This window comes from Aquarana catesbeiana, linkage group LG03 (assembly GCF_042186555.1).
Source record: "Aquarana catesbeiana isolate 2022-GZ linkage group LG03, ASM4218655v1, whole genome shotgun sequence".
Taxonomy (NCBI): Eukaryota; Metazoa; Chordata; class Amphibia; order Anura; family Ranidae; genus Aquarana; species Aquarana catesbeiana.
The window spans coordinates 189893246-189907565 of NC_133326.1; the positions used below are offsets into that span (position 1 = coordinate 189893246).

At 43.2% G+C, this 14320-nt stretch overlaps 1 protein-coding gene and 1 pseudogene across 1 annotated transcript in view; one reads left to right on the plus strand and one right to left on the minus strand.

Annotated features, from left to right (window-relative positions):
• COG5 (component of oligomeric golgi complex 5) overlaps positions 1-14320 on the minus strand; it is a 541624-nt gene that overhangs the window by 36797 nt on the left and 490507 nt on the right. The window contains exon 19 of the mRNA XM_073619666.1: positions 5771-5847. Within this exon, the coding sequence (XP_073475767.1) occupies positions 5771-5847 (77 nt within the window). The remainder of the gene's footprint in view (positions 1-5770; positions 5848-14320) is intronic.
• Positions 6112-7856, plus strand: LOC141131143 (dol-P-Glc:Glc(2)Man(9)GlcNAc(2)-PP-Dol alpha-1,2-glucosyltransferase pseudogene; annotated as a pseudogene).

Consider the following 14320-nt stretch of genomic DNA (forward strand, 5'->3'; position numbering starts at 1 on the left):
CGGAAGAGGTGGAAAGATAGATGTCCTGGGATGAACCGTGGACCGGTATGTCCCTCGGGGTGATGTCAAAAGCAGATGGTAGTTACAATGGGTGGAAAGGAAAAAGGAAAGGCCACATAGTGTAAATCCATAAAAAATATGTACCAAATTTATTAAGAAACTAGGAAATACACTCACATGTACATCGTTAAAAACAGCGCTGTAAGGTAAAATGGCGGCAGTGGGGTCCTACCGACGCGTTTCGTCTCCTTGGACATAGTCTGGGGGGTCCCCCCCACTGCAGCCAGCAAGGTTTATATAGGCAATGTGACCACACAAATGAGAATCAACTCCACAGTACGTACGACATGTACCTAATGTCATTTCCGGTAATCAGGCAAAATGGCCGCTAGGCGTGCGTTCCACGCCTCACTATAGGGCCCATTGTAAGCACCGGAATCAATAATATATCCACATATTAATCGTATTACATTATTAATCGTATTACACATTGGGTACCAGCGCCCACAGGCGGACGCGCACACATCCGGGCACCACCGCGCACACAAGGGTCAGCCGGACCAAGCACATCAGTACGCGCACACCAACGTGCACCGGAGCGCACCGGCGCCCAACCAGGTAACCTCTCTGGCAGTCGCCTGCCACCAGATGCAGAATGTCACTTGCCACGCTGCCTGTCACCAGATGCGGAATGTTACTTGCCACGCTGCCTGTCACCAGATGCGGAATGTCACTTGCCACATCAACTGCCACACTGCCTGCCACAAGATGTGGACTGTCACTTGCCAAGTTGCCTGTCACCAGATGCGGAATGTCACTTACCACATCACCTGCCACAAGATGTAGATTTCACTTGCCACCAGATGTGCAATGTCACTTGCCATGCCACGTTGCCTGTCACCAGATGTGGAATGTCATTTGCCACGCCACCTGCCACGTTGCCTGTCACCAGATGTGGAGTGCCCCTTGTGGTATGTCAGGCAGACTGAGGGGGTGAACTATAAGTCCCAGCACACCCTACCTGTACTCCTACACACAGCTCAGCTGTCACTGATGACATCACATCTCTGTGGGATCGCCCCTCTGGATGTAGCAGGGTGTCTCCCTCCTCATGCTACAGTGGGTCTCACCTGGCAGAGGGAGGGTCCGGGACTCCTTCGGCTGTCACTCTCTAGTTCTCGGCCATTCCTGATTAGCTGTCCGGGGAGTGGGGAATCTGCGCCGCTGATCAAGGAATCTTAGTTTTCTCACAGCCAGAAGCCGCAGGAGAGCGGTAATGCAGGGCGGGCAGTGAGAGATGATGTCATCTCTCTGCTCCCCGCCGCACCCCTGATACTGAGATAGAACACTGGCTGTGAGGGCGGAAGAGCGGTGATGCGGGGGGGCGGAGAGAGATTATATCATCTCTATTTGCCCGCCCACTCGCTTCTTCTATCCACCCAGCTCCCTCATGCCGGCAGCCGAGTATGTCTCATGCTGGTAGCCCGCACCCGCAGGCCCGGCTGCAGAAGGGCCATGGCCCGGGGGTTGATGACCCCTGCACTAAATGATGTAGTGCCTGAAGCAATAAGTCTCTTTTTGGAGTATTTGAGGGAACGCTGGATCTTAAAAACCTCTGAAGGGGAACCCCCCGCAACTCCAGCTTGTAACTGCGGGATATAATTGAGGTGACCCACTAGTCCTGAATTATCGTTCTCCAAATGTCTGCAAAGTGCAGCAGCCATCCCCCCACCCCATGGAGTGGGGGCGTCCCCTCAAAAGGAGGGCTTGGTGCTGGTGTTTAGAAAAATTTTGGACCCAGGGCTTTTTCTTGCCCTAGCCTTGCGGCTTGCCCCTGGCCCTAGCGCCCTTTGGCGGCGGAACTGCCTTGGCGCTGAGACATTTCAGGAAGCAGTCCCTGAAGTTTTAAACGAGGGACGCCTGGTGTTTTTCTTCACAGAATGTAGAGAACTCTTCCCTCCGGAAATCTTTTGGTTATATTTGTCCAAATGATCACAAAATAAATGTTCCCCCTGAAAAGGGAAACCTGCCATAAACTTTTCACAAGGAAGCTCGGCTGACCAGTTCTTAAGCCACAAAAGTCTGTGCATATGTACAGACAAGAGAGCCAAACGAGAAACCTGCTGTATTGAATTATTTTAAGGCGTCAACAGCAAAAACACAGTGCTCAAGGAATATCTTTATGTCTTATTTTAAGGCAGATCATCCTCCTGGTTAGGACGTTTGACCTGATCCTTTACGAACTGGCAGATACCAATTGCTGCAACAGCTGGCTGAATAGCTGAACTGACCAAGGAAAAGGAAGCCTTTAATAATGACTCCAATTTCTTGTCAACAGGGTCTTTCAAGCCCTGTGCGTTATATACCGGACAAGTCAAGTTTTTGTTTAAGAAAGAGACTGCTGCATCTACGGCTGGCATGCTCCATTTTTTTAACAAACTTTTCATCCATGGGATATAAAAGGGAAAACCTCTTAAGAGGAACAAAATCCTGTCAAGATGTTCCCATTCAGCACCGGGGATCAGTCACCTTTGCAAGAGGCAACTTAAAGGCAGAATGGACCATTTCCGTCAGAGACAGGATCAAAAGCCTCTGCGACTGAGAGGCAGACATCAATCGGATGTCCTTTTTGTCTAGATTGCTCAGAAGCAGACTCATCCGCCAGGCCCTCCACAGAATCCCAAGCTTTTAGCTCTTCCCCATCCTCAACCCATTCCTGCTCCAGACTAGGAGGCTCCGGGGAGGGGGATCTGTCATGCTTCTTGCCGCTCTGCGGGATGGAGGCAATCCTGTCAGATATCCTGTGCTCCAACCCGGCTACGGCTGAGGACAGTTCATCCTTGGTGATAAAGGGTGAAGCAGCGGCGTTGACTGTAGGCACAATACCAGATAGGCGCAGCGGTTCAGATTGCCCGGAAGCCTCTGGTCCTTCAGGGGATACAGCAATAGGGATATGACTAGGTTCATCAGGAACTACTGACAACATAGGTGTGCCCTTCCCTGTAGTGTTAGTCGCACTCCTCTTTTTTGAAGACATTTACTAGCCACAAAAAGAGAGTACTTGAGTGTAGCATTAAAACACCTCAGAAGGGAGACCCTTTAATAGGGCTCACCAAGCCCCTATGCAACAATCCTGCTAAGCACCTTAGCCTGCCAAGCAACATTTGGTGACTCACGTGACCCTGGTAAGGAGAAAATGGACCGCTGCAAGTGCCTGTTTAAAGTCTGCTCTGTGTCCCACAGCTGCCTTCTGGAAGCACCGCATGCTTGGCATATACAGCTTAAATAAGCTGGCTGTGCACTGGAACGTTTTGTGCATGCGTGCGCATGTATGTGTGTGGTCCCAGCAAACAGGCATGGCTGTATTCGCGTATGACGCAAATCTTCGTGCACCCAGATAAAGGTTACTGCACATGTGCAGCGAAGTCGCATGCGCCATGGCCGCCAAACTGCTAAGTCCAGCGGCGTCTTTGCGAATGCATGTGCGCCAGGGCCATCAAACAAACTGCTAAGTCCAGCGGCGCTTTTGCGAATGGCACGTGCTCCATGGCCGCCAAACAACAACTGCTGAGCACAACGGCACTCTTGCAAACGCACGTGCACACTGGTGAACCAAGGTGAAATGGCGCACCTTTGTGTGCCATCATACAGGTAAAAAAACAGCCAGACACAAACAAGAAAAGGTACACTTTGCAAACACCCACAGCTAGCCTAAAACTCCCCCATATGGTCACCGCACACAGGTGTCCAGCCTCTAGCTATCTTGACTCGTTACAATCACTGACACCCCACAATAATAAATAAAGGGGTTTCACTTAACCGTCCAGGCACAGGGCAGCTTAGAAACTAAGAGCCCAATCTTCACCCTTCACTGCTGGTTCCTGTCACTTGAGGACCTTCAAGGACTGGGTACCCTTTTCATGTTTAGGGTCCACTCCCTTGGACCTGTACAGCACCCTGCAGGAATGCCTTAGCTCTGTGGTGTCCAAGATTCCACTTCGCAGGGTCCAGCGCCCGGGGGCTGCATTACAGGCAAAACCTTGCAGGATCTTGAGTCTTCTTTGCGTGATTCGGTACCAGTTATCTAAGCATATGTCAAATGGATCCAATCGGTCAATCCCTTGATTCTTTAAGAACCATTTGTGGGACTAGAGACCTGGAGCTCAGAGAGCTCAAACAAACCATGCAACCCACCTTGCAGACACGGGTAAAAAAAAACCTGAAGTGCTTCCTGTGTGGGAGGGGTTATATAGGGGATCACTTCCTGTCTAAAGACCTTTGGTCTACCAGTGTCCATTCACCTGGAGATGAAGTATAACCCAGCAGGTAATGAATATTAGCCTGACTCTGTGTCCCATGATGTATAAAAAAGAAATACCCATTGTTATTAATGGATCAGAAACATACAAAACATTTCTAGCCGTTTGAACCTTCTTTTGGACATTTTAAATAATGGTATTATAGGATTATATTTACCTGAATAGGTAGGTGACTACATACATACCTACTGGTTAATTAAGCATATTTGGAAGTCACTAAGGTACAGTTTACTTGTGTACTTGATGGTCAGAAGAATGGAGCAAGTCAGTTCATAAATCGAGGGAATTCGACTCCCTCAAGAACCAGTTCTGGCCAGCTCAGAAGATTGTTCTAAAAAAGAGCTGGATGCATCCCTAAATGCACAAAATATAACTGAATACTAGAGGTAATACGGCCAGGGGTAGTTGATTCAGGGAATATCGGACTGCTTCCTAGAGGTTTAGGAAGGAATTTATTCCACCCACTCGAGCGAACTAGATCATGTTTTATTGGGGGGTTTTTTGCCTTCCTCTGCAAATGTGGGTATAGGATAGTGTATATGGAGGTTTTGTGTGCGCGTTTTTTCATTTTATTGGTTGAACTAGATGGACTAATGTCTTTTTCAACCTACAGTATATAAATATGAATCTCTGTCAAAATTTGCAGTTCCACAAAAAGATGGATAATGGTGTAATCTTCTCAAGAGCCAGTAATTTCCTTCCTGCTCTGTCTGTGTAAATAGCATTTCCTATCAATTTCAGCTGGGTAAACTCCTTACATATGCACTTTATGGAGTGCCAGGAGGCAGATGCTACTATAGTGGATGACTTTAGCTTGCCATGCACAGCACAAATTTCAGCTGATTCTTGCTGTCATTGCCACCCAACTTAACAAACTCCAACTGAAAAATCAAATATTCCAGGTGGAAAATTGTCAGCTGAACAGCGACTTCATCCAATTAGGTACAGTCACAGTTCAGGTATTCAGACAGCCACAGGTGCTGCAGCTTTCTGAATACAACCACCGGTAGTGCAGATGCCCTAATTCATGCTGTTTAGCCCAATCAGTTGAACAGGGGAAATCTACAAGTGTATAGCTAACATTTCAATGTAGCAGACTTTTGTTAACAGAGCAATGGAGACAATGTCCTGGCTCTTTCCGAATTACCCTTCATATGAAGCTGCATGAAAAGATTTCTAAGTCTGGCAAAAGAGATTACAAATGTACACCTTTAAGTAATAATGAAGAAAAATACTGTATAGAAGAAAATAAATGTTACCAATAGAAATACATTGGATTTCATCCATTTGTGTTCTGCATTAAATATGGTCCATGGCATACAATTCCAGGTAGTCACACAATAGCACCATTGTTGCCTTTTCAGATGATCCTAGTTGTCCAGAGGCAATCCTTACCTTTAATAATTTGGCTATTAGAAGTCTTAAATTTTTAGCAAATATTATATGCGCACCTGAATGATCTCAACAGCCTGTATGACTTTCCTAGATCAGCCACTCTTCTGCACAAGGGAGCCACTGCTAATTCCATCTGTAAAACAAACAGAAGTGTAAGGTATGGGGGGTTATAAAGATCCGGTGTGGTGTCATGTTACATTGGTTTCAGGACTGTGTACAGATATCATTTACCTATATTTTCTAACCTGCTAAAATGTAAATGTGCGTATCATATTATATATAGGTACTATCTACCGAGAGATCTTGTAATTCTGTTCAATCAATGTTGTGATTTACACACCTATGCACAGCCAGGTAGGTGACACACTTATTGCTATGTTCAGCTTTGCAGTTTCTTATGTCATCTCTGAGCTTCCATCCAATTGGTAAGCATCATCATCTTTGCAATGGGCATAATGGTGACCAAGTAAAATTGGACCACAAAATAGTAGAGTGATCTTGCTGGCTGAGCCAGGCGGTTTGTAAATTGCAAGACTGTCTAAACGGAATGGAAATTCCTTGTAGAACAGTAAACACATGTACAGCATTTCCAGTGTGTGTCCATATTTATTTATTATCATTATCTATTTTTCCATATTCCATATTAAACTATTTGAGCCTCTTAAACATACTTGTAAAGGCCCACACCTCATCAAACTAAGTTTTGACTCTAAATGTTGTTGCAATACAGAGCCAAAAATGGAATTCACAACAATCATTTGATTATACAGTAAAACCTTGGTTTGAGAGTAACTTGGTTTGAGAGCGTTTAATTTTTTAAATAAAGTTTGGCCTGATAAACAAGCAATTTCAAAAAAGCCCCCTTCCCCTGCCTCCCGCACACAGGGCTGCCATCAGGGGTACAGCGGATACTGATGTAGTGGGCCCAGGCCACATCGACTATTAGGGCACTTAGGCTGAACCCCGGAGCCCAGTGCCACAACAAGTTCCGGCACTGAGGACCGGGGGACACACAAGAAGGCAGTACCTGGGAGCAGAGCGCAGCACGGACAGCGATCCAGCGTGCACCAAGGCATCAGGAAGTCTACAGTGCGGCTCAGGTTGGCTGGCGGAAGGTGTCTCTGCCTAGGCCATTACCTTTCTACCCTGTACAGTGGCTGTTTCTTCTATCCAGCATACTGTTCTCAAAAATCACACAAGAACAAAGAGACCCATGCATGGATGAGGTTTTCCCAAGCTCAGCACTACTGCCAGGGACACTTTAATCAGTGGGATCCTATTATCACAACCTTGCCTGGCCTGTATCTGACTTCTGTGGGTATTGTGAAATCTGCTGTCTGGAGCAAGAATGCTGTCTTCTCCTCTGGAATGCTGCGATTTATTAACCTTCTGTTCAGTCTGGGTAACTTGTACATGTTCTATTTAATCCTTAACAAGTTACACTCAAGGGTTTTTGTTACGAAGAGAATATTATTCAACTTTATATAGTATATTTCCCACTTTACATTTTTCACATTTCTCTACTACATGGATGCAGGATCTATATTTTTTGTCCTTTTTACTTATTTAATGTTCCTCTATGGTAGTCATAAAAGTGCAGCTCCTCTAGGGCTTTGTGTATTTTGTTTTTAGCAAACATCATCTGGATTATTTTCTGTGCTGGACATATAGCTGAAAAGGTGACAGAAGCTAGGAGGTCAAATCTGAAGAAGACCGATGAAAAAGTCTCCTCTAAGGTGCTTTTTCAGAAGTGGCAGCAGCTGTAAAATTCTACATCCAATACTCTGTATCTGAGGAATATACTGACACTCGAGGTTAACCTGGTGATATATCATCTTAGTTATAGGTTTCCTGGTTTTTATTGTAATCAATGGTGGCATAGTGATAGCTGACAGAAGCAATCATGAGGCCTGTTTGAATTTCCCCCAGCTCTTTTATTTTTTTGCTTTTACATTGGTATTTTCCTTTCCACTCAATTTCTGCTTTGAAAATGTAAGGTTTTCTGCTGTTGTGAAACAGCCTTTTCTATACACATTAGTAGTTTGCCTGTCCCTGTTTTTAATATGGAAGTTCACTTATGTTTGTAGCAAGGTCCCGGGGCCCCAGAGGCCTAATGGTGACCTGAGGGTTAGGGAGAGCTGACATCCTTCCTTGTAGAATGGGTTACCAGGCATGGTGGGTGTGATGCAAGAAGAAATGATGGGCACCAGTCACTTTTTGAATGCGAACAAGAGATTTATTGTCTCTTAACAGAACAGTGGGAGAGAGGGTTAGGGGCCAGGACACACTCATCCTTTTCAAGGTTTATCATGTTGTGTGTTACAATATTCCCTACAGAACAGCTCTGCTGAAGAGTGTGCTACCTGTGAACCTCCTGTCAGCTTAAGAGGTATTCTCCTACAACCTCTTTCATTAAAGTATTTGCAGCCAAAGAACTGACACTCACTGGATGTCTTTCTCATTTTCTGTGAGTTCTAGAAGCTGTGGTGCATGAAAGTCCAATGCTGAAACCACACAATCATTCCACAATCAAAAGGTGCTTAAATCACACGTTCTCCATTTTATTATTTGACAGAGCAGCAGCTATGTTATTCACAAAATGCTTTCTTTGCTACAGTCCTAATGGCATGAATCAGATATCATATAACTCAGAGAAAACTTTATAAAATAGCACATCAATCTAACATCTGATCAGTGTATCTGTAATTAATTTGATATCATAATAAAGTTACCGCTGCTTAGGGCTGAATTTAAACAGCAGGAAACTAATACACAGAAATCCTTGATGCTTTAAGCCCTGCCCCAGACAAGCCACTTCTGCACATTTTAGAACTGCTTAGCTTGTCACAAAAGCATATTGTAAAAAAAGAAATGATACATTATTGAAGTGGACTTTAAATCATGTCTACTGCTAGTGAAGAAACATTTATGTATATATATAATATTCACCCTGCTCATTAGAAATGTAGTAAACTGGTAAAATGAATTTGCCACATACTGATTTACCAAAGTGAGTCCCTGCAACTTGTATATAATATTATAAGTCCATAAATATTCAAACAGTGACAAGATTTTTGTAATATTGCTTTAACGGTTTACCATATACGGCCATTTTTATACATAGTGCTCCCATTTTTAGTGCCATAAAGGTATATAATATACAGTGCCTTGCAAATTGGCATTTTTTGTGTTTTGTTGCCTCACAACCTGTAATTAACATGGATTGTTTGAGGATTTGCATCGTTTAATTTACAGAACATGCCCACAACTTTGAAGATGTTTTTTTTTTATCGTGAAGCACACAACAAATTGGACAAAATAACAGAAAAAGTCAATGTGCATAACCATTCGGCCCCTAAAGTCAATACTTTGTAGGGCCACCTTTTGCGGCTATCACAGCCCCAAGTCGCTTTGGATAAGTCTCTATGAGCTTGCCACATATTACCACTGGGCTTTGCATTTGCATTTGCCAATTCCCCCTGGCAAAACTGCTTCAGTTCCTTTAAGTTGGATGGCTTGCACTTGTGAACAGCAATCTTTAAGTCTGACAACAGATTTTCTATTGGATTGAAGTCTGGGCTTTGACTAGGCCATTCCAACACATTTACATGTTTCCCCTTAAACTACTCAAGTGTTGCTTTAGCAGTGTGTTTGGGATCATTGTCCTGCTGGAAGGTGAACCTCCGTCCTAGCCTCAAATCACACACAGAGTGGTACAGGTTTCGCGCAAGAATATCCCTGTATTTAGCACCATCCATCTTTCCCTCAACCCTGACCACTTTCTCAGTCCGACTGCTGAAAGATGGTGTTCTTTGCTTGATGTGATGTGTTGGGTTTGCACCAGACATAGCGTTTTCTTTGATGGCCAAAAAGTTTGATTTTAGTCTCATCAGACCAGAGCACCTTCCTCCATACATTTTGGGAGTCTCCCACATGCCTTTTCGCAAAACTCAAATGGTGCCGTTTTGTTTTTTACTGAAAGTAATGGCTTTCTTCTGGCCACTCTGCCATAAAGCCCAACTCTATGGAGCGTACAGCTTATTGTCGTCCTATGTACAGATACTCCAGTCTCTGCTGTGGAACTCTGCAGCTCCTCCAGGGTTACTGTAGGTCTCTGTGCTGCCTCTCTGATTAACTCCCTCCTTGCTCAGTCCGTGAGTTTTGGTGTGTGGCTGTCTCTTGGCAGGTTTGCTGTTGTGCCATGTTCTTTCCATTTGGTTACGATAGATTTGAAGGTGCTCCCAGGGATCATCAAAGATTTGAATATTTTTTTAATAACCTGCCCCTGACTTGTACTTCTCATCAACATTGTCCCTTACTTGTTTGGAGAGTTCCTTGGTCTTCATTGCAGTGTTTGGTTAGTGGTGTCTCTTGCTTAGGTGTTGCAGCCTCTGGGGCCTTTCAAAAAGGTGTGTATATGTAATGACAGATCATGTGACACTTAGATTGCACACATGTGGACATCATTTCACTAATTATGTGACTTCTGAAGGTAATTGGTTGCACCAGAGCTTTATGGGCTTCATAACAAAGGGAGTGAATATATACGCACATGCCAATTATCAGTTTTTTATTTCTGAAAAATAGTTTTATGTATATATTTTTCTAATTTTACTTCACCAGCTTAGACTACTGTGTTCTGATCCATCAGATATAATTCAGATTAAAAAAAAATCAAACTAAAGGCTGTAACGTAACAAAATAGGTAAAAAGCCAAGAGGGGGAATACTTTTGCAAGGCACTGTAGATATAATAAAAGTAGTATGGCTATAATACTTTATTGAAAATAATTTGCAATCAATGCCCCCTCGTCATCTTGAACCACCAAAAGCTGATTTTCATCCCTAGTGATGCTTTGTTAGGACTTTACTGTAGCTGTCTTCAGTTCCTGCAAGTTCTTGGTCGTTCTCCCTACAATTTTGCTTTTACCACATAAAAGGCATGTTTAGTCGGGCTGAGGCCAGGTGATTGACCTAGCTATTGAAGAACATTCCACTTCTTTGTCTTCAAAGGCTGGCTAGCTTTCACGATGTGTTTTGAGTCCTAGCAGTACTGTAGCGCTGTCCTATGAATTTTGCATAATTTGGCTGATTGATTTTGAGTAGATAGCACAGTACAGTCATATACGTATTAGAATTCATCTGGCAAAGTATAATCTGGCCTTCCATTTTTTTGAGGCTTACCAGAGGTTTGCACCATCTGTACTTAATTTTTATGAAATACCAACCTCCCTGGAATGTGTTCTTGGTCCTGGGATGTTCTAGTTCTAGGGTTGAATGGATATTGTGAATGAGTTTTTTGTCACCAAGGAAATAATCCAGAAACCATCCAGCACAGTTGTCTTCTGTGGTGATAAAGGCCTCTTGAATTTTTTGAGGCTGATTTTCTTAAAGTGGATGTAAACCCTCATATATACTGCATTGTAGTGAACAGCCTCAGATAATACACAAAGATGAAACAAATCTCGCTACATAGGGTTTACATGCATCTCTGCTGTGTTTCCCTTTCTATATTCTTCAGAATTCTTACATCGTTAGAATTTTTACTTCCTCATACTGCAATGAATGTAGCTTACACTGGGAGACAGCTGATTGGAGGAAAGGCAAACCCCCCCTCCTCCACATAGGCAGAGACTTGCAGAGCTGTGACGTGACAAGACAATTTTTAACAATACCCCCCCCCGACACAAATTTTCAGCTGCTTTTATCTTCTGTCTCTGAGAAGCTACTACCGGGTTGCTAAGACACCGGAAGTGATGTCACTTCCGGTGTCTCAGCAACCCGGTAGTAGCAGTGAGGAGGAGAGCTCTGCATCTCCCTGATTTGCCTTATATTTAATGCAATATACAAGACGATTGAATATGTGAGTGGAATATGGTTATATTCAATAAATCCACACTTATATACATGTTTGCGCAATGAAAGTTTTTTCCTTTTCTTCGCTTTGAGTCACTCCTGGACAGTGGTTTTCTATACACTGGAGGATATCCTGGATACTTACCTCCAACAGCAGTACTGAACCATCTAAAGATTATATAGTTTGAAGGCACGGTCTGACCCATTTAGGGTCGCTTCTTAAGGTGAGTGGGTATTGCACCCGGTGGTGGAAGTGGTGGCACGTATCACAGTTTAATTCCCGGTATTGGAGGAGCACTGTATGGACACTTTAAGAAGTCACTATTAACTTACTAAAGAGGACTTTATACGCATAGATTGATATTCATTTATTTATCTATTTATTCATATATTGTTTTTATTTATGTATTCATTTTTTCTGATCTAGGGGATTTTTTTGCAATGTTGTCTATCATGGTATGTTGTATGTTGGAATAAGCGCACCATTTTCTCAAAATACTTTGTTGTGGATGATACCAGCAGTGTGCGACCCTCACTTCAATCTTGCATCTGCTACAGGAGTGTGAGTGGGCTCCGTTCCGGTCTGCACCTGCCCTTCACAGCTTAAGTCTTAAGTTATTATTAAAACCAGTAATAATCAAATGCAGAGGCAGTTATTGAATATGATAAAGAGTAGACATATTTATATAGTCTTAGAGATACAACCAGCCCTTAGATCGCAACCATAATGCTGATGCAGCCTGTGATGCAATTGAGTTTGACACCCCTGTATTAGGGTATAAGGGAGTGATACAAAAGGAGGACACGGTTACAGTCAATTACACTAAGTCTGCTCGGTATCTACTGTCTATGAGTTTACCTTATAGAGACACCCTCATTTGTGGACATGATGGTGCAAACAACCGGATGGGCACAGAACAACATCACACCCAGTGTTTTTTCACAAAGAAAGTTAGGTGTATATGTTATGACTGTTTTCAGGGCTACTCAACTGTCTGATAACCAATACTAGGATTTTATCTTCTTGCTATTTGACAGATGGTTTTATAATGAACAGGCTAAACTCTTGTGGTTTCATTTAGTGTAAATTAAAATGTCAGATAAATGTCAAAGAATTTTTGATTAACCCACAGAATGCAGGTCAGACTGATTAAACGCTGTAAAAAGGTTACAAGTGAAACAAATACAGTAAAGACAGACCTGGGTTCAATTTATGGACAGACACACAGAATATCCTACTGAGAAGTGACTTTTATGCTTTCTGATGGAAGACAAAATGCTTTTATTTTTTCTAAACATATTCACGAATACTGTCAAAATTTAATTTTTTTATTTATTTTTTTTAAATGGTGGCACAGCACCATCATAATTGTACTCAAAACAGCACCAGAGAGTACTTCTGTATATGGCTTTCTAGGAATGGAGTTTTACATTAATGAGGAAGATTTTGCTAACTTAGTCCTGATCTGTCAATAGTATTCCCTATTTTCCAGCTGACTGATATCCGTTTGGTCAGGGTGAAAGATGATACTGAAAAAAATAAAGATGGCCCTCAAAACAATTATTGATCTATATATTGACAATATTTTCTGTAACATTTTACAAAGTAATTTGTTCAGGGCCTTCATAACATCATTGAATATACAAACAGTTGACCAGTAAAAATAAAAACCTCAACCAAAATACCCTACAGTCTAAAAGGACAAAGGAAAGACACAAGAGATAAATGGTAATACTCGACAACAGTAACTGGGATGAAGAAGTCTGTAGATATTGTGGGAGAAGGAGGTCTATCAAGAATAAATGAAATAAATTTATGAAACGGTCTTTTTTTTTATGGTCCCGGTCATGATATGGAGGGCTGGCGGATTCTTAATGGCATGCAGAGCGGCAGTCCAAATGTCACGGAAGAATCCGAAGAAGAACTGGCAGATATGCCAATATCCAATGTGGCTGCGCTAATTCGCGCATGCACATTAGCGAATGGCACGCAATGGCAAACGTGCGTACGCAAAACATGCTGATTACCAGTGTTTACTGGCCTTTATAAGGACACCAGTGGCTCTCACAAATTGCTGGATTATCGTCAGCCTTAAATCCTGTGCTCCTGTGCCTTGTGCTCCTGTTTTGATTACCTGTTGCTGACCCGGCTTACCCGGACCTGCTCTGGCTTCTCTCCTGGCTCTGAACCCGGCTTGCTTCACAGACCTGCTTCTGTCTGTTCCAGATTGACATCCTGTGTTTGACCCCGGCTTGATCTCGACTACACTTCCTGCCTCTGCTCCTGACTGACTTCCAGTGTTTGACCCTCGGCTTGGTTTCTGACGTTTCTGTCAAGATCCGCTAAGTTTCTTCAGAGAATCATTGGCTGTGACTACCTTATCTGCTCCAGGGTGTCCCGCATCTGGAACAATCAGACAACTTCATCTGCAGGCCATCCGTGCATCTCTGGGCATAGCATTCTTTGTCACTAACTCCAGAGGTACTCTGCACTCAGCCGCAAGGGGAGCCCTCTCGTCACCTCAGCCTCCAGTCTGGTACACGATACCAAAGAAATGTATTGGCACAAAAGATGCCCTGGAATCATGGTTGAGAACTTACCACAGAAGAAAATGTCACGAGGTCTGAGGTAACCAATAACCATTACTTAGAATTTAAAAAAACAGCAATCTAAAACACACTTTTGATAATTTACATGTTGTCACCAGCATACCATTTCTGGACATACTTCATAAAAGTGGAGTGAAGGAA